The sequence below is a fragment of the Bombina bombina genome, chromosome 2 (genome assembly GCF_027579735.1).
Source record: "Bombina bombina isolate aBomBom1 chromosome 2, aBomBom1.pri, whole genome shotgun sequence".
Classification (NCBI taxonomy): domain Eukaryota; kingdom Metazoa; phylum Chordata; class Amphibia; order Anura; family Bombinatoridae; genus Bombina; species Bombina bombina.
Genome location: NC_069500.1, coordinates 1,004,193,031 through 1,004,213,091, shown reverse-complemented (window position 1 = coordinate 1,004,213,091; position 20,061 = coordinate 1,004,193,031). Strand labels below are relative to the sequence as shown.

Sequence of the window (20,061 nt, the reverse complement as noted above, 5' to 3'; positions counted from 1 at the left end):
GAGATGCAGGGAGAGACTTTCTGCGAAACCATCCCGACTCATATAAACAGCTCCTTAAGCAATCAGCATTGACGAGTTTCGCTGGCTGCTTTCTTCACTCAAGTCCATGTCAGGAGCGATGCTACACACTGTCAATCTTGAGAGGCCGTGTTCCTGTTCCACGGCATTGATTCTGGTAAGATCGTTTCATTTTTTATATATGTAATGATAATGAAAGAAGACAGGGTCACAGTGTGGCTCCTTTTATCTGTATAGAATCAAAGGTTAATATCTCCGGAAGGTGATTATTGAACAGGGGGGATGTATACATTGTTGCTTTATTGTGTTTATGCTGCGACATGTGTGAGAACAGTCAGGCTTTTCCTTCCTTGAATTACTGTGCAGTCTTTTTCTTGGCTGCAGGGGCGGTCCTGCACGGCACTCCATGTGACTGGGTGTGGCTTCTTCCTCTTCCTTTACTGACTGTCGGTTGCAGGAGACGTAAGTGTGTTTCTCTGTGGGCCTGGGTCATAGGAGGTGGTGAGTGCCCCAGCCATTGGGAGTATAAAGGTGCCATTTAATTTTTGTTATTGTCCATATTAAAAAGCTCAAGCTATGGAGGACTCTGATATGTTAGATGGTACTCCCTCTTTACCTAACTTTAATGCCTGTGTTTATTGTGAGGAGGCTTTGATATACCCGCCTGCTCAACTATGTTCCACATGTCTCGATAAAGTAGTGTTATCTAAAAGAAATAAGATGTTTAGTACCACTGAGCCCTCCACCTCTGAGGGCTCTCCGTCCCGTGAGGTGCGTTCCCTAAATTCATTTCCAAAAAAAAACATGCAGCTGCCCAGTGAACTTCTAATTCTCCATGCTGCTGCCTGATTTTGCTGAGTAGTTGCAAACGGCGGTGTCTGCAGTCTTTAGTGCTTTACCTCACCAGGCTAAGAGAAAGGTTAAACATTGCTATCCTTCCCAGGGGTCCTCTACTCTGTTGGTTGTATCTGAGACTAGATTATCCTCTGATGCAGAGGATTCTGATACTTCAGAGGACTCTGCGGCTTCTAAAACTCCGGCTGCGGAGGAACCAGACTTTAAGTTTTGGATGGAGAACTTACGCTTTTTATTAAGAGGTGTTGGCTACTCATTCTTTGCTTAAAAAATTGTTCCCGGTTCCAGACTCTCAGCTTGAATTGTGGGGATCTGTCCCTAAGGTGGATGGAGCTATATCTACGCTCACTAAGCACACCACTATCCCGCTCGAGGATAGTTCGTTGTTTAAGGAACCCATGGATAAGAAATTAGAGACTCTGTTTAGAAAGATGTTTCAGCACACGTATTTCAACCTGCGGTCGCTGCGGTGGCGGAAGCCGCTACTTGTTGGTGTGATTCTCTGTCAGAAATGATCACGGTGGAAACTCCCCTCAATGAGATACATGAAAGAATTAAGGCCCTGAGGGTAGCTAATTTATTTATTTGTGATGCTAATATGCAGATTATTCGCTTGAATTCCAAGACATCAGGCTTTTCTGTTTTGGCCCGGAGGGCCCTGTGGTTGAAGTCATGGTCTGCTGACATGACGTCCAATTCTAGATTGCTTTTCCTTTCGTTTATGGGGAAGATTCTTTTTGTTCCAGGCCTGGACTCTATTATTTCCACGGTCACGGGGGGCAAGGGTGCCTTTCTACTACAGGATAAGAAGAATAAACCTAAGGGTCCTAATTTTTGTCCCTTTCATTCGGACAAGTCCCAACGACAGCAACCTGCCGTGAAACCCGAGCCGTCTCTGGATCTCATAGGGGCAGACTATCTCTTTTCGGGAAGGCTTGGATGAAGGACATACAGGATCCTTGGGTTCTGGAGGTTGTTGCCCAGGGTTACAGGATAGGTTTCAAAACTCATCCTCCCAGGGGCAGATTCCTCTTGTCAAATCTATCGACAAAACTAGAGAAACGAGATGCCTTTCTAGAGTGTGTGAGATATCTCTCCTCGCTAGGAGTAATGGTACCGGTACCTATAGCAGAAAGGGGTCTAGGGTACTATTCAAACCTTTTCATGGTACCAAAGAAGGAGGGCATGATTCTGGACCTAAAGTGTTTAAACATGTTTGTCGGTTCCATCATTCAAAATGGAGACGATAAGGTCTATACTGCCCCTAGTTCAAGAGGATCAGTTTATGACTACGATAGACTTGAAGGACACTTATGTGCCAGTTCACAAGGATCAATTCAGGTTCTTAAGGTTTACCTTTCTGGATCAGCACTTCCAGTTTGTGGCTCTTCCCTTCGGGCTGGCTACTGTTTCAAGAATCTTCACAAAGATTCTGGAAGCTCTTCTCACGGTGGCGAGATCCAGAGGGATTGCAGTAGCTCCTTATCTGAATGACATCCTGGTTCAGGCTCCGTCCTACCGGGTGGCAGAGTAACATTCGAGAGCCCTTCTCCTTCTGCAGTCTAATGGATGGAAGATAAACTCAGGAAAGAGTTCTCTGGTTTCCAGTACCAGAGTGGAGTTCCTGGGTACGATAATTGACTCCATAGCCATGAAGATATTCCTAACAGATCAGAGACGTTGCAAGATAGTCTCCAACTGTCTTGCCCTTTAATCCTCCTTAGGGCCATCAGTGGCCTGGTGCATGGAGGTGATTGGGCTCATTTTATCCACTATAGATGTCATTCCATTTGCCAGATTCTATCTGAGATCTCTTCAGCTATGCATGCTGAGGCAGTGGAATGGCGATCATTCGGACCTATCCCAACTGATCTCTCTGGACAATGGGTCGAGGGAATCTCTTTCTTGGTGGCTCCGTCCAGATTAGCTGTCCCAGGGGACATCCTTCCTCAGACCATCTTGGGAGATTGTGACTACGAACGCAATCTCTCGGGTTGGGGAGAGGTTTGGGGTGCCAGGAGGAATCGGAAGGAGTCTCTTCTCCCAATCAACATCCTGGAACTTTGGACGATCGCTCTGGGGGCTTGGCCTCTCCTGGGGTTGTCCAAGTTAATCAGATTCCAGTCGGACAACATTACCTCGGTGGGGAACAAGAAGCTCCCTAGCCATGAGGGAAGTTTCTCGGATTCTGGAGTGGGCGGAGGCCCACAACTGCTTGCTTTCAGCGATCCAGAACCTGGGTGTGGACAACTAGGAGGCAGTTTTTCTCAGCAGACAGTCGTTTCATCCGGGGGAATGGTCTCTTCACCCCAAAGGGTTTGCAGAGATTTGCAACAGTTGGGGGACTCTGGAGATAGATCTCATTGCATCCAGACTCAACTTCAAGCTACCCAGATATGGGTAGTGGTCCAGGAATCCCCAGGCATAGCTCATAGATGCCTTAGCAGTACCATGGGGATTCAACTTAGCTTACATATTTCCACCGTTACCACTTCTACCTCGTGTTGTGGCGCACATTAAACAGGTGCAAGTGTTAACCATTCTGATTGGCCACGGAGGACGTGGTTTGCAGATCTAGTGGGGATGTCATTGTCTCCTCCGTGGAGGTTACGCTGTTGCAGGGATCTGCTGGTACAGGGTCCCTTTGTGCATCAGAATCTAGATTCTCTGAGGCTGACTGCATGGATATTGAAAGCCTAGTCTTAGCCAGGAGAGGATTTTCTGAGAGGGTGATTGATACTCTCATTCAAGCCAGAAATCTGGTCACCCGTCACATCTATCATAAGTTGTGGAGGACCGACTTACTCTGGGGTGAATCTCGGGGATATTCCTGGTATAAGGTCAGAGTATCTAGAATTCTGTCCTTCCTCCAGGACGGTTTGGAGAAGGGTCTTGCCGCCAGTTCCTTAAGGGGACAGATTTTGGCGCGATCTGTTTTGTTACACAAGAAACTTGCTGAGCTTCCTAATATACAATCTTTTGTTCAGGCCTTGTCCAGGATCAGGCCTGTTTTTTGGCATTCTGCTCCTCTGAGTTTCAATCTGGTTCTGAGTTTTTTGCAGGGGGCTCCATTCGAGCCTATGCATTCCCTTGACATTAACACTCTGTCTTGGAAGGTTCTTTTTCTACTGGCTATTGCTTCAACACACAGAGTGTCTGAATTAGCAGCCTTGCAATGTGAGCCTCCTTACCTGGTTTTCCATGCAGAAAAGGCTGTCCTTCGCACCGCACTGGGGTTTCTCCCTAAGGTGGTGTCTGATAGCAACATTAATCAGGAAATTGTGGTTCCTTCCTTGTGTCATAATCCTTCTTCCTCGAAGGATTGGTTACTTCACAACTTGGATGTGGTTCTAGCCTTTAAATTATATCTTCAGGCTACAAAGGATTTCAGACAAACTTCAGCTTTATTTGTTGTCTATTCGGGGAAGTGCAAGGGGCAGAAGGCTTCTTCCTCTTATCTATCCTTTTGGCGTAGGAGCATGATTCGTTTTGGCCTATGAGACAGCGGGAAATAAGCCTCCTCAGAGGATTACGGCTCACTTAACTAGAGCTGTGGCTTCTTCTTGAGCCTTTAAGAATGAGGCCTCTATGGAACAGATTTGTAAGGCGGCTACCTTGTCCTGTTTACACACTTTCACAAAGTTTTACAAATTTGATGTTTTTGCTTCGGCTAAAGCTCTTTTTGGGAGAAAGGTTTTGCAGGCTGTGGTGCCCTCAGAATAGGGTCCACATTTCTTTTTACCTTCCCATTTTTCATTGTGTCTATCGTTTCGAGGAGAGTCAACGGCTCCCGCCCGGTTCTCCGTTGGGCTGACCTAAATTTCTTTTGTTTTTCTTCTGGCACCAGTTATACCCTGATATTTCTCCTACTGTTCCTTGTTCCCTCGGCAGAATGACTGGGGGATGAGGGGAGTGAGGGAGGTATTTAAGCCTTTGGCTGGGGTGTCTTTGCCTCTTCCTGGTGGCCAGGTTCTGTATTTCCCACAAGTAATGAATGAAGCCATGGACTCTTCTCGTAACGATGGAAATGAAATTATCAGGTAAGCATAATTTTTTTTTTTCTTCTTCGATCACATGGGTGGAAGATAAACTTAGAAAAGAGTTCTCTTATTCCCAGTACCAGGGTGGAATTCCTGGGTACTATATCATCCTCCATATCTATGAGGATATTCCTTACAGACCAGCTTACTTCCGCTTGTCTTGCCCTCCAGACCTCCTTAAGGCCCTCTGTGGCTTGGTGTATGGAGGTGATTGGTCTCAAGGTGTCCAGCATGGACATCATTCCCTTTGCCAGATTCCATCTCAGACCACTTCAGCTGTGCATGCTGAGACAGTGGAACGGCGATCATTCGGATCTGTCTCAACAGATTTCTCTGGATAACCGGTTGAGAGGATTGCTCTCCTGGTGGCTCTGTCCAGATCACCTGTCCCAAAGGACATCCTTCTTGAGACCATCCTGGGAGATTGTAACTATGGATGCAAGTCTATCAGGATGGGGAGCTGTTTGGGGTGCCAGGAAGGCACAGGGCCTGTGGACACGAGAGGAATCTCTCCTCCCGATCAACATTTTGGAACTTTGTGAGATCTTCAATGCTTTGAAGGCTTAGCCTCTTCTGGGTATATCCCAGTTTATCAGATTCCAATGAGACAACATAACCTTGGTGGCTTACATCAACCATCAGTGGGGGACGAGGAGCTCCCAAGCAATTAGGGAAGTATCTTGGATTCTGGAGTGGGCAGAGGCCCACAACTGCACGCTTTCAGCGATCCACATTCTGGGTGTGGACAACTGTGAAGCAGATTTCCTCAGCAGACAATCCGTACATCTGGGGGACTGGTCTTTCCATCCGGAGGTGTTTGTGGAGATTTGCAACAGTTAGCGGACACCGGAGATAGATCTCATGGCGTCCCGGCTCAATTCCAAGCTACCCAGATATGGGTTGTAGTCCATGGATCCTCAGACGGAGCTAATAGATGCATTAGCAGTGCCTTGAAGGTTCAATCTAATTTACATTTTTCTGCTGTTACCACTTCTTCCTTGTGTAGTCACCCACATCAAGCAGGAGCAGGCATTGCGGCTGAGAAGGATGTGGTTCCCGGACCTGGTGGGGATGTCCTCATCTCCTCTGTGGAAGATACCTTGTCGCAGGGATCTGCTGGAACAGGTTCCCTTTGTTCATCAAAATCTAGATTCTCTGAGGCTGACTGCATGGAGATTGAATGCTTAATCTTAGCCAAGAGAGGTTTCTCTGAGAGGGTTATTGACCCTCTCATTCAGGCTCGTAAGCGTGTTACTCGTTGCATCTATCATAAGGTGTGGAGAGCTTACTTATTCTTGTGTGTAGAGCGTGGTTTAGCCTGGCATAAGGTTAAGGCTGCCAGGATTCTTTCCTTTCTCCAGGAGGGTCTGGAGAAGGACCTTTCTGCCAGTTCCCTGAGGGGACAGATTTCGTCCCTTTCTGTTTTGTTGCACAAGAGGCTCACAGAGCTCCCTGATGTGCAATCTTTAGTTAAGGCTCTGATTATTATCAAACCTGTGTTTAGATCTAACGCTCCACCTTGGAGTTTGAATCTTGTTCTGTAGTTTTTACAACAGGCTCCATGTGAGCCTATGCATTCGGTTGACATCAAATTGTTGTCCTGGAAGGTTCTTTATCTTTTGGCTATTGTGTTGGCACGCAGAGTTTCTGAGATGGCTGCCTTGCCATGTAAGCCTTCTTATCTGGTGTTCCACACTGATAAGGCTGTCCTACGTACCCGCTTGGGTTTTCTACCTAAGGTGTCTGATTGTAACATCAATTAGAGATTGTGGTTCCTTCCTTATGTCCTAATCCTCCTCCTTCGAAGGATTGTTTACTTCATAATCTGGATGTGGTTTGAGCTTTGAAGTTTTATCTTCAAGCTACTAAGGATTTTAGGCAAACTTCTTCCTTGTTTGTTATCTATTCTGGGAAACGTAAGGGTCTGAAAGCTTCTTTGACTTCCTTATCTTTTTGGTTGAGGAGTGTTATACGCTTAGCTTTCGAGTCAGCGGGACTTAAACCTCCTCAGAGGGTTACGGCTCATTCCACTAGAGCAGTGGCTTTCTCTTGGGCTTTTAAAAACGAAGCCTCTGGATCAGCTTTGTAAGGCGACTACCGGGTCTTTACATAATTTTTCAAAATTCTACAAATTTGATGTTTTTGATTTGGCTGAAACAGATTTTGGGAGAAAGGTTTACAAGCTGTGGTGCCCTCAGATTAGGGTCTGCATTTCCTTTAACCCTCCCATTATAATTCAGTGTCTTCTAGAGCTTGGGTATAGTTTTCCCAATAGTAAGGAATGATGCCGTGGACTCTCCTCATATTAAGAAGGAAAACATAAATTATGCTTACCTGATAATTTCATTTCCTTCTGTATGAGGAGAGTCCACGGCATCATTCCTTACTGTTGGGAAATACTGAACCTGGCCACCAGGAGGAGGGAAAGACACCCCAGGCAAAGGCTTAAATACTCCCCCTACTTCCCTCATATCGCAGTCATTCTGCCAAGTTAACAAGGAAAAGTAGGAGAAATATCAGGGTATAAATAAACAAATTTTGGTCCGCCCATCGGAGTATACGGATGGGGGCCGTGGACTCTCCTCATACAGAAGGAAATGAAATTATCGGGTAAGCATAATTTATGTTTTCCTTCTTAATATGAGGAGAGTCCACGGCATCATTCCTTACTATTGGGAAAACTATACCCAAGCTCTAGAAGACACTGAATTATAATGAGAGGGGTAAAGGAAATGCTTACCTGATAATTTCATTTCCTTCTGTATGAGGAGAGTCCACGGCCCCCATCCGTATACTCCGATGGGCGGACCAAAATTTGTTTATTTATACCCTGATATTTCTCCTACTTTTCCTTGTTAACTTGGCAGAATGACTGCGATATGAGGGAAGTAGGGGGAGTATTTAAGCCTTTGGCTGGGGTGTCTTTGCCTCCTCCTGGTGGCCAGGTTCAGTATTTCCCAACCGTATGGAATGATGCCGTGGACTCTCCTCATACAGAAGGAAATTAAATTATCAGGTAAGCATAATTTACGTTTTCTATCAATTCCAAGGGCTTAAACTCTCATAGGAAAAGGACTGCAGCCATAGCAGATTTCAAACACCACACAGGCGATATAATTTTATTACAAGAAACCCACTTTCTCAAAGGCAGGGAACCAAAACATTTCACTATAAATATGGCAAAGCATTCTATGCCTCACACCCAAAAAAAAATTCAAGGCGTAGCAATTATAATTACCGTATTTTTCGCTCCATAAGACGCACCTGACCATAAGACGCACCTAGTTTTTAGAGGAGGAAAACAAGAAAAAAATATTCTGAAGAGAGCTTGTGTGTGTTTGAGAGTGTGTGATGAGTATGTGTGTGTGTGTTAGAGTGTGTTAGTGTGTGTGTGTGATTGAGAGTGTGTGGTAAGAGTATGTGTGTGTGAGTGTGAACATCTGTGTGAGTTTGTGTTTATGCGCTATTTTTTTTTTTTTTTTAAATGTTGCTAAACTGATCAAAAAGGTGGCAACCCTAGTCAGTGCTAAATTACATGCAAATGGTGCAAAATACATGATGAAGGTATATTGCAAACCTGTTTTACTACACATACCTAAAAATGTTATATAAATCTCAAAGTGTTTATTGTCTATTTAAATTAAATTACAATCAGGAGATTAAAAAGTCACACAATGAAAAAATAAATTACAAAAAAGAAGAGATAAAAACACAATGCAGAGGTAGCACTGACACTGACTAGCAAATGCACCACTCATCTCCATTACTGTAAATCCATTTTAACAAGATTAAGGTTTACACTTCTTGAAATCTGTCAACAGACTGTGTACATGTACATTTTTTTTATTGGCCACAAAAAGTGCATATTAGGAAAGGAAAGAATACAAACTAAACAAATCTAATCAGCATCATAGGATTTTATAAATCATACGTTTATAACTAACATCAATAAAAGATCTGCTAGTACTCTCTATCTGTAATGTTCCAGTCCACCATTAGATCTGTTGCAGACTGTACTATGCCCCAACACAGAAGAAAAATAGCAAAGCCTGGTTTTTCTTTTTTTAAACATTTATATAGAGCACTATCAGACAGCTTGAATAATGATGACCTGACCTGTGTATTCCTTAAGTAAGCAGCCTTTGTTATTTAAAGTCTGTAATATCCACAGCCAGAGAATAAAATTATACTCGCCCTGCTGCACGATGTCATTCCCGCTCACATATTTCAAAAGCAAAGAGAAAAGGAGCCGTTTTCACAAGCAGCACATGATGGATCAAATGATCAAAATAACGTCAGAGGAAAGTAAACGGGTCGGGGAGACACTTCCTCTACAACTTAGGACTTCTCATAAATGAATTCCAAAGGGACTCCTGCTTTGTTATTGCTACAGTCAAAGTAACATTTGCGGCCATGCAATTCACAGAGCTACTGGCCTGTGGCTATGTGTGCGGTAACTTAGTGGTGGGCGGGGCTAAGGGAACCTCCGAAGTCTCAGAGTCAGTGGGCGGGGCCAAAGGTAACCGGCGGTCACACATTCGCTCCATAAGACGCACAGACATTTCCCCTTTTGGGGGGGGGGGGGAAGTGCGTCTTATGGTGCGAAAAATACGGTAAAACAAACATCCCCTTCCATGAAATTACAATAATTAAAGAGAAAGAAGGGAGATACCTTCTCATTTCAGGCCTCTTATACGGTCGACCAATCATTATAGTTTCCATATATGCACCAGCCACCAAACAACATAAATTCCTTAAACATGTATCCAATATAATCTTAGAACACCAAAAAGGCACATTAATAATAGGAGGCTATCTAAACATTCCCTTGAATCCAGAATTAGACTGCTTAACGAATAAAACATCTACGGCATCTGCCTGTATCACTAAAATCAATCATATACTTGGAGAACTTAACACCCAATAACCAAAGATTATACTTTTTATTCATTCCCACATATAGTATACACAATAATAGATTGCATCTTCACAGACATCACTAGCATGAGTTTATTCCGATCTGCAAACATTACTCCAGCCACTTGGTCAGATCATGCCGGAGTCAAATGCTCCTTAATATGGCCATCTAAACCCCTAAGAAACTTCAATTGGAGACTTGATGAAAACTTATTAACAACCCCTGAGCTCCAAGTGAGGCTTCAAAACAATATAATAGAATTTTTTCAACAAAACTACAAAAATAACACTTCCCCTCAAAACAACTTGGAAGCACATAAAAGCGTAATAAGGTGAACTTTAATAGCTCAGAAAGCTCACATTCATAAACTAAAGAGAGAAGGAATAGCTAATCTCATAACTGAAATAACACATCTAGAAAATTTACACGAAGAGGACCCTAAGAATGTGGACACCCTGCATCTCCTCCAATCCAAACGTTTCCTCTTAGCAGCTACCCTAAATAAAAAACATCCCAACAACACTTGTTCTTAAGACAACAAACATACATAGAACAAAACAACCAGGTAGATCAATGGCATGCTACATAAAAAAAAAACTAAATCCTCCTACATTCTACATATCAAAGACCACAAAAGAAAATCACAACATTCATCCCACGATATTGCAGTAACATTTTGCAAATATTACCATAACCTATACAATCTCGGCAAAGCCACACCAGTGAATGATAACACTGCCAAAGCCAGAGCACAAAACATCAAAGAATACCTCTCTAAACTAAAATTACCCAAATTAACCCCAATCCAAAAAGAAAACTTAGACAAACCTTTCTCCCTAGAAGATTGTCAAAAAGTAATAAAAGACCTTCCATCTCACAAATCCCCAGGCCCCAATGGGTTTACATATAAATATTATAAAATATAGAACCTTTAGCTGCCCAAATGCTGTCATATTTCAATAACATTGATAAAACACACCCATTCTCGAAACATGCTCTTGAAGCCCATATAACTGTATTATTAAAACCAAACAAACCACCAGAGCTGACTTCAAGCTATCAACCCATATCATTACTTAACACAAAAATGCTAGCAAATAGAATAAATACCGTCTTACCAGAACTGATCAATTTAGACCTAGTAGGATTCATACCAGGACGAGAGGCGAAGAATTACACAGTCAGGGCCTTAAACATAATATTTCATGCTCAGAAACATAAAATACCATTAATTATCCTATCCACTGACACGGAAAAGGCCTTTAACCGTGTAGCCTGGGACTTTCTAAAGCTAATTTTAGAGGAAATGGGATTTGGCCAATACATCATAACTCACATATTATCCTTATACTCTCAACCAAATGCCAAAATTCTAATAACTGGAGTCCTATCCGAGTCATTCCAGATTACAAACGGTACTAGACAAGGTTGCCCACTCTCCCCCCTACTTTTCATTTGTGGAATTGAAACACTAGCTGAGAAAATCAGATCACATCAAGACATATCAGATATATGCATAGGAGACCAAAATTATACTATATATTATTCACACTAACAAACCCAAAGATCTCCCTACCAATATTGACCCATGAATTTCAAATGTTTAATTTATATTCTAACTTCCTTATTAATGTCTCTAAATCTGATATTCTGAACATTACTCTACCAATACTCAAAGCTGAACTGGCACAAAAATTACCCCTTTTAAATGGAACCCAAACTCCCTTAAATACCTAGCTATTCATTTAACTACATTTATTGAAAAACTAGTCCAATTTAATTATAACAAAATAAAAGAAGATATAATCAATGATCTATCCAGCTGGAGATCCAAACAATTATCTGGGCTAGGTCGCATAAATCTAATAAAAATTGATATTTTCCCAAGGATTTTATATATCCTACAAACAATACCGATACCACTACCAGAGAAGTACATCATATCACTACAGAAAGCATTCAACAACTTTACTTGGAATAAAAAACACCCCAGAAGGTTACCTGATCTGGCTAATTATAGATATGCCATCTTCCTACAACACATAATAGACTGGAACATCCACAAAAAACATAAAAGATGTGTACTTCTAGAACATTATATATCGCATTCCACAAGCATGACTAGACCTTGCTGGTCTTTGGCTAAATCAGACCCCCAAATACACAATTTCAACCCGATCATATCAGAAACATATAAAACGTGGGATAAAGTTATGCTCCACTTTCCATACCTCACGTCCAGACCTTCCACACTTACCTCGTTAATACGTCATGGGGAATTAAACTTGGGCCCACACATACTGACACACCACTATCCCACACACACTTAACCAAATTCCTGATATTTTGGCTTATAGAACAAGAGCAAATGAAATCCCAGGAAACCCTTATACAGCAGGGATTTACATGTTTTAAAAATTGGTTCACCTACAGGCGAACACATCATTTTATAACACCACACCAGCAACACAGAAATATGACCAGACCGCTAACAAAATTTGAACAATTGTGCGTGAGAGAACCCCCAGACTTGTGCACATGCGTAGCACATAAAAGACACTCCTGCTGTGGGGGCAGATAAGTGGCCCCTTAGAACAGAGGATTGTGTTGGCAGGCAAGGTAAGGGGTGGATGCTGGGCCCAGGGGGTATGGGGCTGGTCTATAAAAATGTATAGGGCTGCTCTAATTTCCCAGTCTTGCCCTCTTTCTAAGTGCTAATTTTTTCAAGAAAATAAGTAAGTTTGCAGTTCTTTTTTTTACTAGAAGCACTGTTTAATATCTCTTTAAACACGTTGTGTTGTCATGCAATGTAAATATTATTATGTGTATTAAAAACCATTGCAGTTTACTTATAATATTTATTTTGACCGCTTTTCTGTAATTTAAGGATATTAACTTTTTTTACACTTCTATTTAACAATATTTAAACAGATATTTTAAACATGTATCTGTATATTATTCTCAAGCAGATCCTTGAATGCATAATTCTATCTAGAATGTATTTAGTGTTTGATATCTCTTTAAATGAAAGGGTTAACTTCTACCAGCTGTTCTTTTGTTAAACAGAACACTTATATTTCCCTTGTGAAAATGTAGTTATTTAAGGAAAACCACTGTTATTGAAACTGTTCTCTAAAAAGCGTAAGTGTTATTGATCTCTGGAGCATCAACCATTTTAAGATCTGGTTTCAGTTAAAAAATAATAATAAAAAAATAAAAATCAATTGCAAAAAATGTATGTGGGGCAGTTGTGGTAATCTTTGAGATGTTCCTGTAAGTTTTCTGCTGAGTCCACTTAAGGTGAGAGGTGTGCTACTGGGTAAACAAAAATGTCAGCTTTATAATGTGTTATATTTCTTCTTTGCAATCACAAATGATGTATCTCTCTCTCTCTTTCTCTCTCTCTCTCTCTCTCTCTCTCTCTCTCTCTCTTTCTCTCTCTTTCTTTCTCTCTCTCTTTCTCTCTCTCTCTCTCTCTCTCTCTTTCTCTCTCTCTCTTTCTCTCTCTCTCTTTCTCTCTCTCTCTCTTTCTCTCTCTCTCTGTCTTTCTCTCTCTCTTTCTCTCTTTCTTTCTCTTTCTTTTTTTCTTTCTCTTTCTCTCTTTTTCTCTCCTGTTCAAAGAGAGCACTCTCACTTCCAAACTTTAAATGCCAGGGTGCAATCAGGTGCGTATATAAATGAAAAAAAGCACTCTCTGGTCTTTTAAGTGAATCAAATCCGGTTTATTATCAACATTTAGACTTTTAGCTGTTAACAATTTGCAATTAACAAGTCAAACAAAGCAATTGAAATAGCGCAACAGAACATATGTTTCAAGTGATTTCGCCCAATTTCGACTGAAGATGCAACTTTTAATGAATTATGCAGTCTCAAAATTATTCAACCCCTTCATGGCAAGCATCTTTAGTACTTAGTAGAGCTCCCTTTTTCTGTAATGACCTGCTGCAAACGAGATGCATAGCCTGACATGCTTCTGGCAATGTTCCTGAGGAATCTTAGTCCATTTTTCATGAGCAATGGCCTCCCAGTTCAGGAATATTATTCGGTTTCTGTGCTACAACCACCTTTTTCAAATCCCACGATGGTTCAAGTCAGGTGACTGATGGCCACTGTAGAATTTTCAAAGACTAATTTTGCAACCAAGCCTTGGTGGAATTTGAGGTATGCTTGTGATCATTGTCCTGTTGAAAGGTCCAATGATGCCCAAGCTTATGCTTCCTCACAGGGGGCATGATGTTTTCTCCTAGGATTTCCTGATACTTCAATAAATCCATCTTTCCTTCCACACGATGCAGGTTTCCAGTGTCAGAGGATGCAAAGCAGCCCCAGAGCTTCACCGAGCTACCACCATGCTCAACTGTAGGCAGAGTGTTCTTTTCAGCACATGGCTTCATTCTTCTTCCTCCAGACATACCGCTGATCCATCTGGCCGAAGAGTTCCAGTTTTGTTTCATCGCTCCACAAGTTTACACACCCCTGTTAAAATGTACACACCTGTCATCATTTAAAGTGCCTCTGAATGACCCCAAATAATGTTCAGCTGTTCTAGTAGGTCTTTCCTGACATTTTGTTAGTTGCATCCTACAGCAAAAGCCATGGTCCGCAGAGAGCTTCTATAGCATAAGAGGGATCTCATTGTTAAAAGGTATCAGTCAGGAGAAGGGTACAAAAGAATTTCCAAGGTATTAGATATACCATGGAACACAGTGAAGACAGTCATCATCAAGTGAAGAAAATATGGTGCAACAGTGACATTACCAAGAACTGGATGTCCCTCCAAAATTGATGAAAAGACGAGAAGAAAACTGGTCTGGGAGGCTGCCAAGGGGCCTACAGCAACATTAAAGGAGCTGCAGGAATATCTGGCAAGTACTGGCTGTGTGGTACATGTGACAACAATCTCCCGTATTCTTCATATGTCTGGGCTATGGGGTAGAGTGGCAAGACGGAAGTCTTTTCTTACAAAAAAAAACATCCAAGCCCGGCTAAATTTTGCAAAAACACATCTGAAGTTTCCCAAAAGCATGTTGCAAAAGGTGTTCTAGTCTGATGAAACCAAAGTTGAACTTTCTGGCCATAATTCCAAAAGATATGTTTGGCACAAATACAACACTGCATTTCACCAAAAGAATACCATGCCCACAGTGAAGCATGGTGGTGTCGGCATCATGCTTTGGGGCTGTTTTTCTTCAGCTGGAACTGGGGCCTTAGTCAAGGTAGAGGGAATAATGAACAGTTCCAAATACCAGACAATATTGCGACAAAACCTTCAGGCTTCTGCTAGAAAGCTGAACATGAAGAGGAACTTCATCTTTCAGCATGACAACAACCCAAAGCATACATCCAAATCAACAAAGGAATGGCTTCACCAGAAGAAGATTAAAGTTTTGGGATGGCCCAGCTGAAAAACTCATACCCAAAAAGACTGAGTGCTGGTGATTGAGACGTACATGGGTATGCCAATTCTTATTGGCTTCCCATATGTATCCTGGTCTGGAGCAGTAATGTTTTATATTTCACAAGTGTGACTTTAGTTATGTGTTTAACCTATTTGTGGGTGATAAAAAAGAAAAAAGAAATTTTGTATCAACTAAGCATCTCATTTTTATATCAGAATGTGTCTTTAAAAATTGATTGCAGGCTATTGTAATTGCAGCATGAAATTTAACAGTCTATTTGCACTGACACCTTTTGCTTTCTGGTCTTTCTAGCTAACGGTAAACCTTGCAAGCCTTTTACTCTGAACACTCAGACGACTGGATGGTAACCGATACAAGCTGCATCTCTTCGTGTCCTGATTACTGATGATTATTTCAGCACATGAAGTCTATATATGTAATGCTTTTGTGCAGTGTTTAATTTTCTTTAGGCACATCTCTACCTTTAATTACTATCCCAATAAGTTGTATATTGGGTAAGAATGGTCCTTTTAATTCAAGACAAGTCTGTTCCTTTTTTGTGTATGATTTTGCCAAGTTACCACAGAATTATTACAAATGGTTTATTTTTTTTTATTTTTTTGTTATAACTTTTAATAATTTCTCTTATGTGAAGGGGTACTAACTTCTATATTTTGCAGAATTTATATTGGTTTATTTCTTGCTAAATGTATTCTAATCTCATAAATAGATATATCTCTCAAGCTTGTTATACACGAACTCCAGACCTCCAGTCCAGGTTTATTTCTAGTGAAATATTTGAGTTTAATTATGAATCTGAAGAAACCCTATACAAGGTTTTTGTCTGTCAAAAACACATAAATGCAATGGTTTAGAAAGGGATTCAACTAGAGTTTATTTTATCTACAGATTATTGTAATATTATTTAGCTAGATAGTGTTTTGTAGCTTTGGTTAGCAATCATAATTTTTTTCTATTTACACTGAATAAATGTTTGAATATATATATGGTTATTGATGAATGGGTTATAGATGGTTTTGATAATTGAGATTAATAAAAAAAAAAATAGAGTTTTCACAGTTGCATTCAGGGTACAAAGTCCTTTCACAAACATTGTGAATTTTTTGTGTTAATGTAGTCTTGATTTGAAAAGAAAATATATTGTGTACTATTAATGTTACAAAAAATACGGATTTTAAAGGGATCAACGTTTTATCAACATTTTGGTTTGCAGATTATTGATAAATCTCTGTATTGCTTGTATTTTATCAACTTTCTAAAACTTGTAATATGTCAGTATGTCACAATGTATACTATACGTGCTTTAGGTAATTTACAGCATTGAAAATGATCTACTGCAAAAAAACAAACATTTTTAAAATATATTAATATACATAGAGCATACACTATATGCAGGGAATGCTTTTGTGTCTGTAAATGTTTTTTTAATGGACTAATTTGTGAATTTAATTTTTATTAGTAATATTATGTAACTTTGCAACAATATTCGCACAACCATAATGATGGTGGTTTCATGTCATTATTTTTTCCATTGTTCCATTTTACATGTTTAGGAGAAGATTCCTTTAATGGTATATGTGCATGATAGAACCCCATCATTTTTTTCTTTGTTGTTTTTCAGTTAGCAATATTTCACCTTTGTGAAAAAACCTAATCAATTCATTATTTGTAAAGTTGTTAAGTGGTGGTTGTAAGTCTAGTAATGCTAACATGCTAATAAATTTACATTTTTGATAGATAAGCAAATTATTGTGAAACCTGCCAATGAAAATGTAATTCTGAATTCATTTCTTTGCATCTGATGTATAGAAATAGTTCCATTGTTAGTATATAGTAACATTGTGTTAGCAGTAATGTTGCTTTATTATTGTAGCTTTACTTTATAGAAAATATAGAAATTCATTTAAAATTAGCATGAAGAGCTGACATAGTACTACTGTAGACCAAATACGTCTTCCACATGGCCATATGAGGAAAGCATTAATAGACCTCTGCACCATGGTGAATTTCTAATTTTGTCATCTTTTTAAATGTTTGAATATACCAATGCACACCCTGTATATTTTCCATGCCATATAATTAAATAGTTTAAAGGTTAATAAATTGTGGTTTCTGTTGATATTGTTGTCCTTTTATTTTTCTCTTTCCAACAGATTTTAAAAAGTCATTAAACTCAACAAATGTCTAGCATGCATATAAATCTGAACATCCTAAAACAGTACACAGCTCATTGACTTTCTTAGCACTATTGGTTGACATTTACAAACCCCACAAGTATAAGGAGAAAATACATGTTTTGCCCCGGAGCATAGTGCTTAAATAACAATCCCCTTTTAGACACCAGACATTCAATACTTTTAATGTCCATTTAATGGAGAACTGACATGTCTAAATCCTGTGATTAGGTTTCAAAATTAAAGTTTCTTTTAGGTTCTATTACTACAGCATTTAATTGATTTCAGCTAAGCAGTGTCATCTCCACTTGGAAGTTAATAGTTATAAGGTTTTGGCAACTCTGTAAGAACCTTCATATTCTTTATACTTTGTGTTTGGTTTCTACCTTGTTAGATCTGCTCTGCTAATGTCCTGTATACGACTAAAGAAAGAAAAATGCCGGCCTCTGTATTTGTGTCTAATCATGCTAGGATAAGGCCAATCATTTATATGTGTACAGTACCTAGCTAGCAGGCTATGACATATAACTTTATTCCATTCCTGAGATAAGAATTTTGTGTTATGGCCCCTTAAGTGTGTCTGGGGACCAAGAGTATCAACTATTGTTGGAAATAGGTGAGCATGTACATCACGAACATTAAAAAAAAAATGTATATCACACTTTACTAGTAATTATTTGCCAAGGTTAATATTTATGTATATGTTTTCTCTTTGTGTTTGTGCCATTTTCCTTGCTTAGAATTTAGCATCTTAGCATTCTGTTTAAGCATGTGTGCTCACTCATCTGGTAGGTGTTATGGAATGGAGTAACTCACAGAGCAAAATTAGTTTTTACAGCAGATACTTGTTATTCAGTCTGCATCTCATTCAACATACAGGGAGCTTTCTTTCATGTTTCTTGCCCAGCTTTCTGCTTAGTTTCATGTAAAATGTGTTACACCTTATATATACAGTATGTTATACATTTTTTGGTGTAATCCTGTTTTTTGGATTGATTGCTTTCACTAGTTGTGTGTATTTGGCAGTAAATGAATGCCGAATATGATGGTTGCAAGCCTCATTCTGCAATTTTCCGAGCCGGATTTATTCTTGTGAAAGTGCAACACATGGAGATCTGTACAAATCCAGACCTTACTGTGTTTTACTTTCACAATAATAAATCTGGCTCTGAAAATTGCAGAGCACGGTTTGCGGCTGCCATCTTTGCATTCATTTGCCACCGTATACACTAAATGCACTAGACTATGTCTAGCTTTTACCTTTACATCCTCTCAGGCTATTACGTTTCTCTCTTTGTCCAAGGTAATAAATTGAATAATACCTAAGTAAGGTAGTAGCCATTCTGACCACTAAGAGGAGGCAAACACACCACAACATACCAGCGTTGTATATCCCTCCCACAGCCCTGAATTGTGTGTCATTTGTTTGCCTCCTTGTAAATAAGGTAAATACTGAAGTGCTGATCTACTCATCATTGAGAGGGTTTCTCTAATTTATCTGAGACCCATTTCCTACTCACACTGCCTTTTCAGACAGAGGGGTAGACATGGAGTTTCCAGCCAGGCAGTGAACAATCTTTTGTTTCATATAGGTGGTGAGATTCCACAATATATTACGCCTGGGAATTATTCTTTCCTACCACTAGGAGAAGGCAGAGATTCCAAAATCTCAAGAACTCTAACCCCTCCCACCTCACCAGTGCCTCAGTCTCGTCTTTTCCTCTGCTGGAAGTGTGTGAAAAATTAAGATGTAGTTTTGATTCTTCAGAGAGAGGGGTTCTTTAAACAAGTTGAGGCCCATTTCCCCTCAAAGTTGCTTGTTGGAGGGATGCATTTGGAGTATTGGAAGTGACATACTGTATATTTCACCAGTGAGAATTTAGAAACAAGCCTTGCCATGGTGGTCATCCTGACTTGTCCTTTGCCTCTGCCTGTCGGTTCGTCAATATACTTCTATTCAGTTCCTCTGCTGTTATGTTTCAGAACTGGTTTTGGCTTCCTACTGGTTTCCTCCAGTAGCAGTTTGCCTTTGGAGAAGTACTATATTTTGAATTACTTGGCACTCTATAAACCGTTTAGGTTATCAGTATATATTTATATATATATATATATATATATATATATATATATATATATATATCCAAGTACAAGCAAACAGTTCTCCAGCCGTGAGCAAGGGTAAAAAAATAAATTTATTGATCAATTCTTTAAAAACATATACGTAGCATATTGGTTAAAAAGGGCATCAGATCAGGTCTCACGCGTTTCAGCTCTGCTGAGCCGTACTCATAGACCTCTGATCTGGTGCAGTGACTACACAACTTTATGTACAATGTGATGAGGTTAATTAAAAACACACTTGCCCAATTTAATTACTGCTTGTTAACCCTTTTAATTACTTGGCACTCTATAAGCCTTTTAGGTTATCAGTATATATATATATATATATATATATATATATATATATATATATATATATATATATATATATGATCACACACATGCACATATCCTTGGGAAAGTTATGTATGTTTCTTCTGTTATGTGTGATCAGTCCACGGGTCATCATTACTTCTGGGATATAACTCCTCCCCAACAGGAAATGCAAGAGGATTCACCCAGCAGAGCTGCATATA

General features: G+C 40.0%; 1 protein-coding gene across 1 annotated transcript in view; it reads left to right on the top strand.

Moving 5' to 3' along the window:
• Positions 1-17,370, top strand: part of CAMK2D (calcium/calmodulin dependent protein kinase II delta) — a 738,893-nt gene extending 721,523 nt beyond the window's left edge. Inside the window, exon 18 of the mRNA XM_053703586.1 lies at positions 15,543-17,370. Within this exon, the coding sequence (XP_053559561.1) occupies positions 15,543-15,546 (4 nt within the window). The 3' untranslated portion in view covers positions 15,547-17,370. The remainder of the gene's footprint in view (positions 1-15,542) is intronic.
• The last annotated feature ends 2,691 nt before the right edge of the window (positions 17,371-20,061 follow it).